Source organism: Dipodomys merriami, unplaced genomic scaffold (genome assembly GCF_024711535.1).
Source record: "Dipodomys merriami isolate MVZ:Mamm:240054 unplaced genomic scaffold, mDipMer1.0.p SCAF_2, whole genome shotgun sequence".
In the NCBI taxonomy this organism is placed as follows: domain Eukaryota; kingdom Metazoa; phylum Chordata; class Mammalia; order Rodentia; family Heteromyidae; genus Dipodomys; species Dipodomys merriami.
The window spans coordinates 83,398,880-83,417,386 of NW_027203381.1; the positions used below are offsets into that span (position 1 = coordinate 83,398,880).

At 36.3% G+C, this 18,507-nt stretch overlaps 1 protein-coding gene across 2 annotated transcripts in view; it reads left to right on the top strand.

Moving 5' to 3' along the window:
• The first annotated feature begins 6,783 nt into the window (after window positions 1–6,783).
• The window catches only part of Ift57 (intraflagellar transport 57), a 56,030-nt gene continuing 44,306 nt past the window's right edge, over window positions 6,784–18,507 (top strand). Inside the window, exons 1-5 of one of the 2 annotated variants that reach the window (XM_070030296.1) lie at window positions 6,784–7,127; window positions 9,344–9,506; window positions 10,392–10,510; window positions 13,079–13,169; window positions 18,190–18,258. In XM_070030296.1, coding sequence (XP_069886397.1) covers window positions 6,916–7,127; window positions 9,344–9,506; window positions 10,392–10,510; window positions 13,079–13,169; window positions 18,190–18,258 — 654 coding nt within the window. In that variant the 5' untranslated portion in view covers window positions 6,784–6,915. The remainder of the gene's footprint in view (window positions 7,128–9,343; window positions 9,507–10,391; window positions 10,511–13,078; window positions 13,170–18,189; window positions 18,259–18,507) is intronic. The other variant, XM_070030295.1, reaches the window with a different exon arrangement.

Sequence of the window (18,507 nt, forward strand, 5' to 3'; positions counted from 1 at the left end):
GCCTGAGAATACCTGAAGAACAAATTAAAAGCCTAGGGGGCCTGGCTCAAGTAGTAGAGTGTGAAGCCTTGAGTTCACTCTCCTGCATTAAAGAGAGACAAAAGAGAGAAAGGGAAGAGGTAGTTCACATTGGGGACTCACATGGACATACAATGACAAGTTCAGATTTGTACAAAATCACAACATATGGCAAAATTGTGCTGCCTTCAATTCTAACACAAAGACATCTATCTGTTCTTTGAGATGAAGATACTTCTCACACATGGCATTCATTGCCCTTATGTGTCTCGTCTTTTAAAGCTATTTGCAAATTCAACCAAGAAATTTAGAACAGGGCTTCTAAACTAAAGGTGATTTTGGGCCCCCAATGACTATTTAATAACGTCAAGAGACATTTTTGGATGTCATAACTATGGGAGAGTGATACTGGCACAGAATGCTTTGTGGGCAAGTATGCTACTAAGTATCCTAAAATCCACAGAACAGTTCTGAATATCCCTCACCATTTCTCTCTCCACAAAGTAATTACATATACTAAAATGTCTATGGTGTTAAAAGCCTAATAATAACTAATCTAATCCTAGAAGAACATAATAAAACTCCTTTAACATAGATATGTAATGTTCTGTGTGTCTTAGAGCCTAACTCACTCACAGTCTATAGCTAACAAATATCCTCTTTCATGGGAACTTCTTTGTATAACTACTTAAAGATAATAATTTTTTTAAAAAAACAACAAAACAGGGCTGGGATATAGCTCAGTGGCAAAGCGCTTGCCTAGCAAGTGCAACGTCCTGGGTTCGATCCCCAGTACCAAAACAGAAAAGACAAAAAAATACAGTTTAAAAAAATAACAAAACAAAAACAAATATCTTCTTTCTTTGATGCTTATTGTCTAGTCCTATTTTGTACTTAGCCTAATAAATTTTGATGGATTCATCCTTCTAAAATTTAGTACTATTTTCCTTTCTGAAATTCTTTACTGAGCTTAAGGAAATTTTGTTTTCTTCTCGACACATTACACACCTTCCATACTACTGACTTTAATATATCTGGAATTTATGTAATTGGAATTAGAATTGTAAATTTATTACCATACTAATAGCCTCTGGCTTTCCAGTATTCTGTGAATGATTCATCTTTCCCCACTAATTGGTAATACCAACTCTGTTGTATACTGAATTTCCATATAATTTCCCATCTGCTTCAGGCTACTTCCTATTTATTCCTCTGTTATCATTAATTCATACTTTTTATTAGGAATATTGCTAGAAGATATTGATTCTTACTTCATATTTCTTTATAATTTATTCTCATATAACGTTTAGGGTCAGCAGTGTTGGAATTTTAGTTGAAACTACACTGAGGTTATAAATTGTGCAATGATATTGATTTTCTCATTCATGAAAATTGTATTTGTATTTAGATTTTCCATAACTCTTGGTGAAGTTTAACAATTTCTCCATAAAGGTAATGATAGAGTTTATTTCAAGGCACTATATATTGTTTGTTATGAAGTTTATCATTTGTTTTCCTAACTACCTCTAGTAACTTTTTTTGTTTGCATATGCAAACTTGTTGAGCTATTTTATTAGCTGATCTCAAAATTCCTTTGGATAATGTATCTTGCAGACCAGCTACAATAGTTTTATTTTTTTTCTGTAATACTTACTTCCCCTTGCTTTAAAAGACAGTCTTCTAAACTTTACATTTAAATATGGCATTTTTCTTTGTATAATTTGGTATTTTTATTAGACTGAATAGGTTGATCACACGCCACCCAGAACATATTGCTGTACAAGTTGATTGCTTTGAGTTGGCGCCCCTTGAAAAACCTACTCAGGAAAGACTCAAAAAGTATGTCATAAAATTCCCCATGTCAAAGATGTCCTCCATGATCCAGGAGGAGAATACTATCTATTATCACTGGACACTGGGAATGGCAGTTAACACTGAAATGAATCTGTTGAAACAAAGCTGGTAAAATAACTTTTATCTTTCATTATCTCTGAACACATTTGCTAGACATTTTCCTATAATTTATTACTCAGAAGAGGTTAAGGTCCTTTTCCTTTGTCTTTTCAGTGATAAATATTACTAAAAATGTATAATGTAAAATTTTTGTTTATTGATTTATTTAATTTTAGTGGTTCTGGAATTTGAACACAGGGTTAGATAGGTGCTCTATCTGCCATGCCTTCAACCCTCATTTTTTAATTAATTTTAAGGTATATTATTCTCGAATCTAACAGCCAACTTTGCTGTTTATTTTTTTCCTATGAAGGCTGGAATGTGCATATAGAAATATTAAATAAAATCTGCATGGTTTTTTTTTTGCCTGTTAAACTATCCTATGCCAATTTAATTCTCAGGCACAGAAGCTGAAAGAATATTCTTTGTATTCCATTACAGTTTCCAGGATGTTTATTCAATATGTGTTTTCAAAGTTTTTAGTATCAAAATTCAATGGGACCAAGTAATCTACAAAGCAAGAATCTTAGATTCTGTTGTTAAGGCAAAATGAAACTAGGATATTTATAAAGAAATGGATTTACTTGAGTTTATCATTTTGGAGGCTAGGAATTGCATTAAAATGGCACAGGTATTGGATCAGCTTCTGATGAGGACCTCCTCCTGAGTTAATTCATAGCAAGAAGAAGCAGAGAAAAGTCAAACTCACACTCTTAGGCCATTCCTATCCATCAATACATACATGAGGGCTCTTTCCTGATGACCTAAACACCTTCCAGTAGGCTCTACCTCCCGCCACACTGAAGACCAAACTTCAATATAACTTTTTGTGGAAACAAACTAATCTCAAACTCTAGCAACATTTTGTTCTGTAGGCCTGCCCAGTCTTCTCACAGAACTTGTTCTTGTATTGAAGCCTTTCTCCATTTTTTAACTTGCTTCCTGTTCATCCTCAGCCTTGTTAAGCTAAACCCATTTAGCTTAAATCAGCTTTGATTGGGATTTTGTTTAGTTTTCATTGAATAGCTAATAGACAGACCTTATAGGGATTAAAAGATATCTTCAATCATCCCACACTTGGTTTGTATAGAAAAACATCAAAGTCAGAAACCCAGCTACAAGAGAAACTTCTCTGAAAAGGAAAGAAGGATGGCCAATAGACACATGAAGAAATGCTCAATCTCTCTAGCCATAAAACAAATGCAAATCAAAACAACACTGAGATACCACCTCAACCCAGTTAGAATGGCTATGATCAAGAACTCTAATAACAACAGATGCTGGAGGGGATATGGACAGAAGGAAACCTTACTGCATTGTTGGTGGGAGTATAAACTTGTTCAACCACTTTGGAAAGTAGTATGGAGGCTCCTCAAAAGACTCCACATAGAGCTCCCCTATGACCCAGCAATCCCATTTTGGGCATTTACCTAAATGTTTACAAACAAGACCATACTAAAGCTACCAGCACGACTATGTTTATTGCAGCATTATTTACTATAGCTAAGATATGGAACCAACACAGATGCCCCTCAGTAGATGAATGGATCAAGCAAATGTGGTATATATACACAATGGAATTCTGTGCCTCTGTCAGAAAGAATGACAATGCCCCATTTGTTAGGAAATGGGAAGACCTAGAAAAAATTTATTAAGTGAAGTAAGCCAGGCCCAAAGAAACATAGGCCCCATGGTTTCCCTTATTTGCAATAACTAGTATATGTCTGAGACAGGCAGAAATGGTCAGATAAATTGATGTTAAGTGAAATGAACCCCAAGATAAGGATTCAAATGTTTTTTTTCTTTCATGCGATTGTTTCTAACACATTTATAAGATTTTTTTTTTGTTGCTTTGTATGACCCTCCCCCACAATAAAACCCATGCTTTCAGTGTATTTGATGTTGGTATAATTTGTGGAGGGGAAGGGAAAAAGCAAATCGTTTAAATAGGGATACAGGTGGACCCATTGCAACAATGAGATGTGTCAGTCGTTATGTTGAAAAACGAACTTTACAACTTTTTGGTGGGGGGGGATGGGCGGGGTTGATGCGGGGGTGGGGGAGTGGGAGATGGGAAGGGTGGGAAGGGGAAACAAAGGAGGAGGCAATAATGCTTGTTAAGAAATGTACTCATTATCTTGCCCACGCAATTGTAACTCCTCTGTACGGTATTTTCATCATCATCATCATCATCATCATCATCATCATCATCATCATCATCATAAAGTCCTCTAAAGCATCCAGGAGCTAACTAGAGGAGTGTTACAGTGTACATTGTCACATATATAAAGAAAACTACTTCCCTTAAGGGAAAAACCTTTTGGTATAGTATCAACTATTAAATAAACAACAAAAATAATCCATAGAATTTATAAGAATGAATGACATTTCAGTGATCTTTCCATTTTTTTCTTGTATAAGAAAACAGGGCAGTGTTGAACAGTTGGTGTTTTATTCTCTTTGTGTCAGTTCTGGGAGACACTTTATATTTTAGTCTGTCCTTTCTTCTTTACACTTAGATGGGCAAAATGAATTCCTTACACTGCTTCCAAGTCAGGCTGAGTCATTATTATATATGGGAAGGAAATGGTTGGGTTCTGGGGGAGGTTTTATATTTCCCCCATCTCCCCATGGCCCCCTACCCTCCACCCACTGGAGTCAAAATACATAAAATATTAAATGGCTTCTTGTCAGCCAAAGGCAATGTTTGGCTGTTTTGTACTGTTATATAACTTTCTGAAAATGTCAGAAAGCCTTATGTAGGCAGCATGCTTGTATGAGCATCTATCTCCCTGGGTGCAGCCAATTCATCTATTATGACATGAGAGCCACAGCTTGGTTGTTGGTTAACAAAACACCCCCAAACATATAACTTATTTTTTTGTGGTGGTTGTTGTAATCCTAAGAAGCTGTACATTCATGTTGAAGTCTGAACATTTTACAGAAATTTCACAATACCACATGTGGTGATTGGAGTCTATATATGTTGGGGGTGAGGGGAAGGTTCGCCTTTATAAGAAGGCTGGAAAAATAAAAGGAAAAACCAACTTGACATTGGGATAGAGCTAACCTCAATTTTCTTAGTAATCTTTTCTAAAAGTGAATAACTAATGACTTGTAGTAACCCATGTAATCTACTTAAAAATCAGTTCTTAATGGGCTTCCTCCTTCAGGCTACTTCCCACAAAAATCAGTAATTTCATGTCTATCTTTGATTGTTTTTGTGTGTGTGGTGCTGGGAATTGAACTAGGGCCTCACACACACTTTATAAGCACTCTCCACTGATCTATATCCCAGCCTTGTACGTTCCACATTCCTTAATTAATAGAAAATGATATTTGACTTTTTAATTTTTCACTTTGTTACTTCTATTAGTATCCAAAACAAATTAGCCATGGACTGGATTAAAATGAAAAGTGTGCTTTTCCCATTTTTTAAAACTAAAACACAAAGTATTTTACAGGCAGATTCCAAATTTAGATTTGTCAAATCTGTGACGTTTTGATATTCTTCAGTGGCAGACACCAGAAATCAAAGACCCCTTAAAAGTCACATTATAAACACACACATTCAATCTCTTTCCTCAAGTTACTTCTCTGTTACTCCTTTGTGTGTGTGTTGGGGGGTGGGGGAGTCAGGCATCTATCACTTAGCTCATTTTTGAATAGCTCATAGGAAAACTGCCTGATAAAGCCTGATAGGTTTTATTGTTTCTTTGGGGGGGGGGGAGGAGGAGAGTTTTTTGTTTGTTGAGAACTGTAAAAGTGGGTTGCACCTATCTTCAGTTATGTCCTCTTTCTGGCATTTTCTAGGTCAACAGCTGCAGAACAAAATACTCAAGCCCTGTCTTTAGCCTCACTTAAAATCTACAGTAGAGAGAAATTCTTTCCAAGATAATCTCTATTTTATTGGATTTACCTAGGTAATTCCCAAACTCTACCATGTATACAATGAGTTTGAAACATTTTAGATATCAGAAGTCAAGTTTGGTATTTTTTATTTTCTAGATAGAAGAAATCCTTACCAAAGACACTTTGTTGTTTAAGCTCCCTTATTTTCTCTCCTCGTCTTCTTCTAAACAATACTTGTGCTAGCATTGGAGTAAGAGTTAATATACTGTGTCCACCCTTACACTGTTAAATCCAGCATTGCCTGATAGACGATTAAATTTTTAAAAAAGACTTGTTGGGGGCTGGGAAGGTGGCTCAGTGGTAGAGTGCTTGCCTTGCATGCTTGAGGCCCTGGGTTCGATTCCTCAGCACCACATAAGCAGAAAAAGCCGGAAGTGGCGCTGTGGCTGAAATGGTAGAGCGCTAGCCTTGAGCTGAAGAGCTGCGGGACAGCGCCCAGAAACAGAAAAAGAAAAGGACTTGTTGGGAAGCCCTTTACAGTGAATCCTATTCATTTCGACTACCGCTACAACTGTGAAACTTGAAACTTTGAGAACATCTCACAGAGCCAGCAGTGGCCCTTGCCCAGAAAGCATATGAAATGCTGAGGAGCGACCGAGGTGCAGGCTCCAGGGCTCCTACTATGCACCTGGTCCAGGTAAGGTCCCTATCAGTCACCGGGAGCCCTATCCCGCGGAGCCCTAACCCCGAGCCCCGCCTTCCGGCAGCAGTGGAGATGCTGCCGTCGAATCGGGTCGCAGAAGGCGAGACGCCACGCCCCCACGAAGGGCGGGGCCACTCACACTTCCTCGGAGGAGAGGCAAGGGGCGGGCACAAGATGACGTCACGCAGGTACCCCACCCTGGTTGGAGGGAGGTTTGCGGAGATCCTGAGAGGGAAGGAGGCGGAGTCTAGTTTCCGTGGTGACCGGTTGCCCTGCGGTCGCCTGGTAACGGGTCGCCGCGGTCCTGGCTGCCTCGGCGCCAGCGGCTTAGGCCGTGGAGCTCCTGTGGGCCCGAGCCCTCCTCTCGTCGTACTCCTGTCCGCCCGGCCATGGCTGCCGCCGCAGCAGTGGTCTCACCGTCGGGGTTGGAAGATGGGGTGTCGCGGTCTCGCGGCGACGGGGCAGGGGAGGCGGGCGTGGAGCGAGGGCCCGGCGCGGCCTACCACATGTTCGTGGTGATGGAGGACTTGGTGGAGAAGCTGAAGCTGCTCTGCTACGAGGAGGAGCTCCTCCGGAAGAACAACCTGAAGCCCCCATCCAGGTGGGTGCACCTCGCCCTCGAGCGCCCGCCGGGGCCCGGCCGGGCTCGGGCCAGGCTGGGGACACGGAGCGCGGAGCCGCCCGGCCCGGCCTGCCTGATGGCTGCCCCCGGGGAAGGGCCGTGCGCCGCGGGCTCCGCCGGGCGCCCCCGGGAGCTCGCGGAACTTGTGGTGCTCACACTCAGGCCGAGAAAGTCGGAAAGTTTGGAAAGTGCGGAGAGGAAGGCAAGGCCCGCCGGCCCCGCTGGAGAGCGCGCGCGCACCCTCACCAAACGCAGACCGGGGAAGGAGAAGGCCCAGAGACCGTGTGGAGAGCACCGCGCACCCGTCCGGGAGCACGGTGTAGAGCGAGTTCTAGGCTTCCTGGTCCTTCTGCTAGACTTTCTTTAGCTGGCTTGCCGCGGGGCACTTTATAAACGGTCCACTCGTGAACTAATTGCTAGGGTAGACTTCTGCTCTGAAATAACAGCACTCTTAGGAGCAGAGAAGTGGAAACCAGCACACACGAAATGACAACCCTTGGAACTCCCAATATCCCAAAGGCGGTGCCTTCGGAGTGGTAGAACGCAGTTGACAAGTAGCACTGCCTCATCACTGTAACTTAGTGATGGCCAGATAAATAAAATGCATCGCTTTTTCTTAACTTTAACACGTTGTGTTGTTCGGTAAAACAATGAAGATTGCGAATTAGAGAACTTTCTTTTAATGTCGGCAGGTAACTCCAAATAAATCTCCCTGATCTCATTCCTCTGCTTTCTGTCAGTAGCTTGAATGAAAAGATTTGTAGGCTTTCTTTGAAAGATCCATATTTAGCCCATACTAGGAAAAAGTTAGGGGGAAAAGCAGTTCAACTTGATCTATGATAGGAATGTTGTATTGGTCATGATAATGTAAACAACTGACATTCCTGTAGTGCTAATAAAATTGGATTCTATTTTGCAAGTGTCCGTAAGGCTTCTGCTCATATTCCTGTACTATTTCCTAGGGAGTTGAGCCATGTACTTTGAGCCATGGGTTTGTATGGAGATATCCAGTTTAATGGTTCTCATAGTATAGTTACAAAACAACACCAGCATCACCTAGAAATTTAGAAATTTCTCAGGCCCTGGCTCAACTCTTACCTTTTCTAAAATCTATGGGTTGTGCCAGCAGTCTGTGTAATCAAGTCTTCTGAGTAACGCACATAGTGTTTGAGAGCCACTGTCTTGATCTTCAATATCTATCAGTATCTATTCCTCTGCCTTTGAAGAGTAGCAGTTGATAAGGAAAAAATGAGTTGTTGGCTCTTTGGAAGTGTTTTATGCACATATCTGGAAGGATTTGCATGGCCTTTTTTCTTTCTTTCTTTCTAGAACATTTACACTTATCTGTAGAAAAGTTGGGGAAACTTGAAATATACCAGTGAATTCTGAATTAACCATAGCACAATGCTTCTATTAACCTAAACACATTATAAACGTAACAGTTATTCAAAAAAACCCAAAATAAGATATTTGATTAAACTGACCAGAATGGTATTACTCACAAGTTTTATTTCTATCATGTACCATATTGATTTTTATTGGAGTATTTTTGGTAGAGCAGAGGATAAACATTAAATGTTTTGTTGGACTGAGGATGTAACAGATTCTTAATTCTATTTAGGTAGGAATTTTTTGACATATACATATAGTAGAGTTCCACTAAAGAAGTTACTATTTTATCCATTGATGAGGAAAGTAGTTATGTGTGGCCAAAAAGCAGTATTTTTATGGCCTTCATTGATTTGAATATGTGGCTAAAATGAAAACAACTGTTTAACATTGCTAATAGCAACAGAAATACATAGTGAATAATTTTTTTAAATTTTCTTGTGTTTCATTGTACGCCTCTCCTAGTTCTAAATCACTATTTGAGAGGAATTACTCATCTATTATTAATCACTTAAGTGATTTTGCAAAAGTTTTACATGCTTTGTTTTCTAACATGCATTACCTTTCCTAAGGATTAAGTCTCTGATCTAATTTACAATAGCAGTTACTCTATTCCTGCTGATTCAAAATTTAATGTGAGCACTGTGGATTACTGAAACTTCAGAGTGAGTTATTGATGTCTTTTAATTTGAAGATGATTTGACAGGGAAAAAACAAGTTGTCAAGCATATTTTGATTTGGCCTCATGAGTTTTTGACTTACTTGTACAATTAACCATTCCCTTCTGCCCCCTTGTTTTGGAACAGACACTATTTTGCCCTGCCTACAAACCCTGGTGAACAGTTCTACATGTTTTGCACTATTGCTGCTTGGCTGATTAACAAAACTGGACATCCCTTTGAGCAGCCTCAAGAGTATGATGACCCTAATGCAACAATATCTAGCATATTATCTGAGCTTCGATCATTTGTAAGTGTAAACACTCTTCTTTTTACATGTTCTGAAGCCAACAAATGTTAGATGACTCTTTTTATGAATATGTATATATGTAAATAATTACCTCTGAATGTGTTTTCAAGTAAAACCTCAGTATGCTTGATATTATAACACTAATGCCACTTCTCAAATGCTTAGTATGTATTCTTTATGGCCCAAAGTAATGATATTTTTCTTGTTAAGTCTTAGGGGGTAAATTTATGGGTATCAATCTCTTCTCTAAAAGTATGATTAAAAACTATCATTGAAACTCTGTATTTCTTTAAATTTCTTTTTCATTATCTTTAAATAGTTGTACAAAGGGATTTCAATTCAGCATGTCAGTTTATGTGTATAATACTTTATGTTTTTAAAGAGAACTCTGATAACCTAGAAAAACAGTTGTTTTCATTTTTGTTTTTCCAGAAGACTGGCAGTGAGATATTTTGGGCACACATTATTAATTTTTGACAGATGACTCTGTCCTTCACATACTTGGTTCAACAATACATGATCATACCTGCAGTTCTACTGATTTTCTTTTTATCCTAATAAGATCAATGGGTTTTTTTTCTGCTGCTATGATATTATTTATTGCCTGTTAATTTGGTAATTTTAACAATAAAATATCTTAGTTTTTCTCAATTTTCTATCTATAGTTTGAAAGAAAAGCTTTAATAATTATAAGGAACAATGTAATTACAGTTAAACTATTTTAAAAATAGAAAGGTGATATATGTATTGCAGAGTATTTTTAAACAAAAAATTATCCAAAAATTTGTTGAAAAAATTGTTACAAATATTTTGCTTAAAATGTTAACAATTTTGATATTTAGAAAATAACAAGATAATTTCCTGTTAATTGTTTGTTTGTTTCAGGGGAGAACTGCAGACTTTCCCCCTTCAAAATTAAAGTCAGGTTATGGAGAGCATGTATGCTATGTTTTGGATTGTTTGGCCGAAGAAGCACTAAAATATATTGGCTTTACCTGGAAAAGGTAACTATTATCCAACCTAGTATAATTTTATGTACATGCCTTTTCCTCTGAGGAGCAATGCTGTTTAATTGAACGGATAGTAATTGGTTGTTCCAAACTGAAAGTGCCATAGGAGGTTAAGAAAGGTCAGTACAGATGAAATTAGAATGTCTTTCTTCAAAACCAGGAATAAAGTAATATTAGATATTATTGTGCCCCTTCTGTATTCATTCTGTAGCTATAAAGGTTTAACTGTGACTGTATATCTTTGTAAATTTAAGAAAATTTATTAAAATTCTCTTGGTACATGGATTTATTTATACAAACAACCATAGCATATGCATAGAAGTGACTGATAGCTCTGTATTTGGGAAAAAATGGAAATTCATATAGTGCTAAAAATGGGATTTTTCTCTGCTTTAGGCTGTGTAACCATAATACTAAGAAGCTACCTAACACTTCTAGATGTTGTTTATTGTTTCATTATGTGAACTGAAAGTACTCTGTTTATGTCTTTAGTATTATATTGTATTTTTCCTATGGCATTAAAATAATTTATTCACAGACTTTCTTACTTTAATCATCATATGTATACTGTGGCAATTGGTGTACCTTAACATATGCTATACTAGAGCATATGGTATATCATATATGTAGATGTTGAGCGTACAGATCAAGAAAAAAATCAGAAAATTTATGCAGTTTATAATTAGAAATTATATTATTTTCATATTTCATACATTAAGATTGATAGAATGTGTAATATACCACACAAATGACTAAGCAGCATTTTTTGGATTAAAGATAATTTTGGTAGAAATAGCCCTGATAAATTGTAATATATATTTATATTTTTTAATATAAAAACTTCCTTGATTTAGGTTATTATTGAGTTGAATTAGGTTATTTTTGAGTTGTGTTAAGGTTGAGTTGTTTTAAGGTAAAACAGCCATTTTACTCACACCAATCCAAACATATCCACTAGAACAGTATACAGAATGACAACACAATCACAATACTTTTTTATTAGATTTCAAGAAAACATAAGTTATGGAATATGAAGCTGTTTGGCATATTTTAAGTTACTAAATCTCTAGTTCTGTATGTTTTAACTTCATCAGAAGTTATTAGTACCTCAGTCACTATTTGATTTTGCCCTTTCTTTGTGCTACACATATTTTCTTCCTGGTTTGTGTATTATGACTTGCATAATTTATAAGGACTGTATTTATCTGGGAAAGAAGATGGAGGAAAGCTGAAAAGTGACAGAACTTAGAGAATACACCAAATATATAATTGTAAATTATGCAAACGTTGCATGTTTACTAGTAATCACATAACAAATAAAAAAATTATAGAACACTGCTTTTGAGAAAATTATGTGACTAATGTAATTAGGATGTTTATTCTTAACGATATTTTGGTATAGTGGAAGTACTTAATATGTATTATGAAAACAGAAAAATAAAACTTGTTGAAAGTGTTTAAAGAAGTTGGGTGAATTCACAGAGAACTGATTGTGTTAGGAACTCTAATTAGATTTTGGAAACAAGAATCAAGCTCATTACCTGTATATAAAGAAGCTTCAAGTTGATCAAAGATAAAAATGTAAAGAAAAAACCCTATAGAAATACTAAAATACTGGAAGGTGATAGTAAATATTGTATGAGGAAAAGCTTTATATATATGATAAATGTCAGATCTGTGCAAGAAAATGTTGCCATATCTATTTGATAAGATTAAACTATTTTTAGTAGCCAGGATTGTAAGTAATAAACTAGGTAAGATATTTTTAATAGAGATCAAGCAGAGCATAAATTTTCTTAATTTATAAAAAGCCAAAGGGCAAAGAGCATAATTGGGCATTTCACCGAAATGGAAATGAGTAACCAATTAAATTAGAAAAGCTGTTCAGCCACTCTCATCCTAAAGAAATTCAGTTAAAAAAACAGGAATGAAATTTCTTCACTTGTTTAATTGGCAAAGATTAATGTGTACATCATATTGCTGAATGTATAGACATAGAGATACTCTTTTTTAGGATTGTTGCGAGTGTAAATTAGGGTAATATTTTGCAGGCCAATTCTAGCAAAGCGATAATTTGTAGAAAGTTGCTGATCTAACTATTCCACTTGCACAAATTTAATCTAAATGGTATACATAATGATAAATATACAAAGATGATCTTTTCAATGTTGTCTTGGACAGAAACTAGAAAGAACATTAATTTTTTTCATAGGCCTCCAGGATTATTGTAGTATTGTTAATCAATAAAATATAGTGCAGATGTGTGGAGAAAATGAGAAAAACATATGTACTTAAGTGTTGTATATTGGTGCAGAACGTGTATTGCATCAAAGATTGCAAAGTATCATAGTTGTGAATTTTTTCTTTGTATTTGGAGATAAACAGTTTTATTTTTTTTACACAGTATGTTTCAGGAAGAATACATGAAATTGTAATAGAGATTGAAGGAAAGGAGCAAAAGGGACAAGATATGATGTAGAAGTGATTTTTAATTTTCTCACTATACTTCCTTCATCTTACTAAAATTTGTTAAAACTCTCATACTAAGCTCTCTCATTTTAGGCCAGCTTACCCAGTGGAAGAATTAGAAGAGGAGGCTGTTGGAGAAGATGATGCAGAGTTAACATTAAGTAAATTGGATGAAGAATTTGTGGTATGTATGTTGCTGAACTTCCTTTTCTTTTCTATCTTTGGTTTTCTTCCCTTCTCAGAATTTCTGTGGACTTCTATTTTCTGGAATGCATTTTATTTCATTGTTTTGAAAAGATAGAAGCTTTTAAGGACACTATCAATTGTGAGTTCTTTAGGCTTTTAAGTAAATTAATATTGATATTCTCTAATGAGTTTCAGCAGAGGTTCTTAAACTACAAAAGTAATTGTATAATATTAGTTATGTGAGTAAGTATTTTGTTAACAAGGTCAGTCATTTCTTGAATAAACTATGCCTGACAAAGAATCTAGCACACAAGAATTGTCTTTATGACTAATCATAGTGTAATGGTCTGTAATTTCAACATCTAGGATTAAGGTAGAAGGATTTTGACTTCAAGATTAATCTGAGCTACATAACAAGACTCTCATAACAACAAAAACAGAAACAAATAACAGCAACAACCCCCCCCCCAAGAACTTAGGAGTAGTACATTCTCATATGAATAGCATTTATTTCTAAGAAATTTCTTTGTGCGTCTCAAATTTTGATGACTACTCCAGGAATTTTATTAAATGTTTTAAAATAACCAATATTTCAGCTGTTTGGTGTTATGGGCACCTTTTCCCTGTTTAACATCCTATCCAAGCTATACTGTTAAATGGTCAAATCTCTACAACAAACAAACCAGACTAATAAGACACAGAGACAAAGGTCTTTTTTCTCAGGATAATTCTTTCTCAGAACTATAAATGGACTGACTGTAGTACTTTAGAAAGTATACACATGGTCTGGAAAAGACAAGATAGAAGAAAAAACTGTGTATGGTATTTTGCTGTCATGAACCAATTAAAGATTTTATTTATTTATTTTTTTTAATCTGGCCCTTTTGGCTCACTCCTGTCATTCTAGCAATTCAGGAGCTAAGATCTGAGAGTTGTAATTGAAAGCCAGCCTGGCAGAAAAGTCCATGAGACTCTCATCTCCAATTAATAACCTAAAAACTGGAAGTGGAGCTGTGGCTCAAAAGTGGTGCCTTGAGCAATAAAAGTTGAGGGAAAGCCCCCAGGCCCTGAATTCAAGCCTCACAGCTGACAAAAAGCAGAAAAATATTGCTTGATGATTTTTAAATCACTTGTTAGTAAATAGATTGTGTATATAACCTACATAAGTTAGGGTAAATTACTCAATTATTTTAACACCAAATATTAAAAATATAACTATTACATAATTTAGAATGAATCCAAAGAAAATATTATATACCTATTACAAATTATTTACAAAGTAACTTTGGTGGCATGAGAATTACTTATACTTTGTCATTATGACCTCAACTATGTAGAATATGTGAAAGAAGAAAAGTATCAGTGTGTGAATGAAAGTTAAGTGGATAGGAGGATCATTATTACTCTCTCACTAGTTCTTCAAAATTTTAGTTTATCAGCAGTTATAATAAACATAGGTTAAAAGATGATTCCACTATTAAAAGAAAACAATCATTATAAAACTAGTCAACTTAAAAGATATATTTTTAAAGTGATAAATTTGAAAAGACAAGGCAAAAAAGTGCTCATTCATTGTATATGCACTTCTTTTTATATAGCAGAAGTCAATAAGAGACTGGTCTTCCAGATTAGTGGATGTTTAATCCAAAATGTAAGGAGCTACAACAAAGTAAACAAGACTGGGGAAACAAAGGACCTCCACTCATCCAGTTGAATCATTACTAAATGACTCCATGCTGTGGACCACATATATGATATATATGTGCACATCGGAGGGAAACTAGGAGGAGGACACCGAAACAGAGGGAAACGGGAAAACATACAACAGTGGGACCCATCAGTTGCACTGGTCATAGATCAAAATGAACTAAGCAACTCAATGGCAGGGATGGGAGGGAGGGAATGAGTGGGAAAGAGAGAGCAGCTGACACTAAGGAAAAGGAAAGAAATGTACATATCACCCGATGTGGAAGAAATAACTTTATTGTCAAAGCTCATAGAATTAATCAACTTTATAGACCATGATTAAGACGATTTTCCCCATAAAGGTTAGAATGTGGCTTTAACAAAGTATCACTATCTCACAATACTGTGAAATTTGTGTTATCACTTAGTTACAATAAAAATGTTGCTATAAAAAATAAGAAAAATAGAGATCCACACTCCTGGAAAAGCATATAGGCTGTGATTGAATGTATGTAGTCTTCAAAATATACACTCTATTAAATGAACCCCAAGATAGGGACACGAGAGGTTTTATCTTTGTTACTGTTGTTTGTAATGTACTTATAATGTACTATGTAATTTTTTTTGTTTCTTTTGGATGTTCTTCCCCCATGGTATAACCCCTGTTTTCACTGTGGAGAGAGAGAAAGAAAGAGAAAGAGAGAGAGAGAGAGAGAGAGAGAGAGAAACAGAGAGAGACAGAAAGACAGAGAGAGAGAGACAGAGGGAGAGGGAGAGGGAAAAAGGAGAGAGGGAGAGAGAAGGGGGGCAGAGAGAGAAACTAATACAGCATGTACAGAGCTGGCAACAGAAAGGAGCTTTTCATGATCTGGATTCTGAGGCAGAACAATTGTGGACAAAGCTTCTGAGTGAGACAGGGGAGAGCTTGGAGGATAGAACAGAACAGATGGATTGTTTCGGACATTTAAAGAAGTTTATACTTCATTCTTTGTATTTGTAAACATTTGTTTTGCCATTTTTTTACTCATTTATTCTACTTGACATACCCTCATGTAGTCTTATTTTCTCCCCCAACACTGGGGACTGAGCCCAGGATCTCATGCTTGCTCCTTGAGCAACACCCCAGCTCCCTCTATCTTTAGTAACAATTTGTTATTAACAGTTGATTGACAGATACCTAGTTTTAGTACACCAACATTTAACTTCGAAGACATGTAACTTCAAAGCACTATTTAGGGGAGGCATGAAAAATCTCTGCTCATCAGTGGGGGTAAAAAAAAATTATGTGAGAGCAGAAACCAGGCCTAATTTTTGCTTACTGTTGTATCTCCAGGTTGATAGGACTAGAAAATCTGTCAGCACATTGCAGAGCTTGTCAAAACTATCGCTGAGTTTTTTCAATGAATTATTATAAATTAAAAGCAGTATTACTGGGCTTATAAATGTAAAGGCACAAAGTAGAAAGCAGCCTGTTCACACATTTTTTTTCCAACCATCAGGCAAGAAAGATCTTATGCCATCATGACACCAACTTTGAAGGCCTTCCCTAGCTCCTTTCTTCTTCTAGTATACCTCCCCAATTTTTTTCTTTCTTTTCTTCCATATTGTCATTATAGTGTTACAAGAGATCCTCTCAGTACAAGAGGCCCTTTTACTTCTCCCATTTTTTCTTGCTAAGGAGAGCTTAGCTGAGTCAGTGCTAAAAAGCTTTTTGATGGTGCCATATTACTTTTATTGCCAGAGTGTGATAGGAGCCCGCCAAGGATGTGAAGATCATCTTTTGTTTTAAACTAGCAGATCAAAACAGAACACATTGATCATTATTTTTTTAAAAAAACATATTGGTCATGATACAAAATATTCCCACCTACTCTTTGAAATGATATTCTTAATAATTGCTACTAAGAGAATTAAGTAGGTATAAATTGGTGACAAAGAAATGGTAGGAAATTTTTGGGACTTCTGAATTATTGAGTTGAATTATTTTCAATAATTCTTTGATTCATATAATCTGTATATCTTGTACATAATAAAAGTGTAGGGGAGGGAAGAAAACAAATACACTTACTTTAGTGCCCTCACAGAGTTTTCTGAATAGATCTTAGTTTCTGAAAAGATAGAACCTTAGAGTTTGCATTCTAACTAGTTTACAAGTGATACTGATGCTACTGATCTCAGAACCACTTCCCTACCTATTTGTGAAGTGAAGCATTGTCTTTCAAATCCACCACTCTACAGCTACATGCATTCTACAGCTACATGCACTCTACAGCTACATGAAAGTGTTTACCAGCCAACACTCATTGCTAGTGCTTGTTTCTTTGCATGATCGTATTGTTACTTGAGGAGCAAGTTCTATAAGCTTTATTATCATTTTTTTGTTTTTGTTTTTTTTGGGGGGGTCTGGTCGTGGGGCCTGAACTCTGGGCCTGGCCGCTGCCCTCAGCTCTTCAGCTCAAGGCTAGTACTCTACCACTTGAGCCACAGCGCCACTTCCAGCTTTTTTCTTTTTGCTTATGTGGTGCTGAGGAATCGAACCCAGGGCCTCATGCATGCAAGGCAAGCTCTCTACCACTGAGCCACCTTCCAGCCCCTATTATCATGTTTTTATGATGAGAAATTCTTCTTAAATTTGCTTTAGCTACTATCACTTGGCCTCAAAACACATTTGAAGAAAGAGGAAAGCTCATGCTTGGTTTTACATGCTGATAATATTTGCTTCATTTTACTGCACATTGAGGAAATTGCCTCTCAGAGATCACTTCCTACCCACACTCCACACAACCAGTTGGTGTACAGATCAGGACAAGTTTGGAATCCATTTGAATTAACTTTCTAAACAAATTTAAAGGCCCATGGACCTAGGAGTGTGTATAACCATTTACATATCAAGCTTAAGCACAAAAATGTAAGAAATACACATCACTGTTGTTAGTCTCTGAAGTGAGACTTTTTTGTCAGTCTCACATTTTTGTCCATTCTAGTCATGCTGCTCAATACTTTCATAAACTTACTATCTATTTCAAATATACTACTTGGGGTTGTTTCCTCCTGTTTTATGTTCTGCAGCATTATCTCCTTTCCTTTGTCTCTTTTTTATTTTATTCTGCAGTGACTTCAAAAATGATCTTGTTAAAGATCAGAACTTCAAAGAAAATATGAGTTGTTAATAATATTGTACCATACTTTATGCATATGTTTATTAGGCTCATAAATACATTTTACTGGGTTCGTTTTTTAATAAAGCTTAGTAGAGCTTAGTATATTATGTATAGAAAGGCTGGAATGTTCAAATTATTTTGCATAATTTAAAATATTTTTATTTTCCTAAGGAAGAGGAGACAGATAATGAAGAAAACTTTATTGATCTCAACGTTTTAAAGGCTCAGACCTATCGCTTGGTAAGTTTCATTGGATACAGAACACTGAAAAGCAGTCAATATTGTGTTGGAAATCTCAGCGTCATTGTCAAATAATATTTTATGTATCAGCTAAAATTTAGTTCTGAAGTTCTGCTTCTTATATATAAAATGGTATATACAATTATGGCAAATATAAAAATCCAGAGGCATGAGACAGTCTTCTATCTAAACTATGGAAAATCAACAAATCAGCATAATGTTGCTCATGCAAACTTGAAATAATTTATT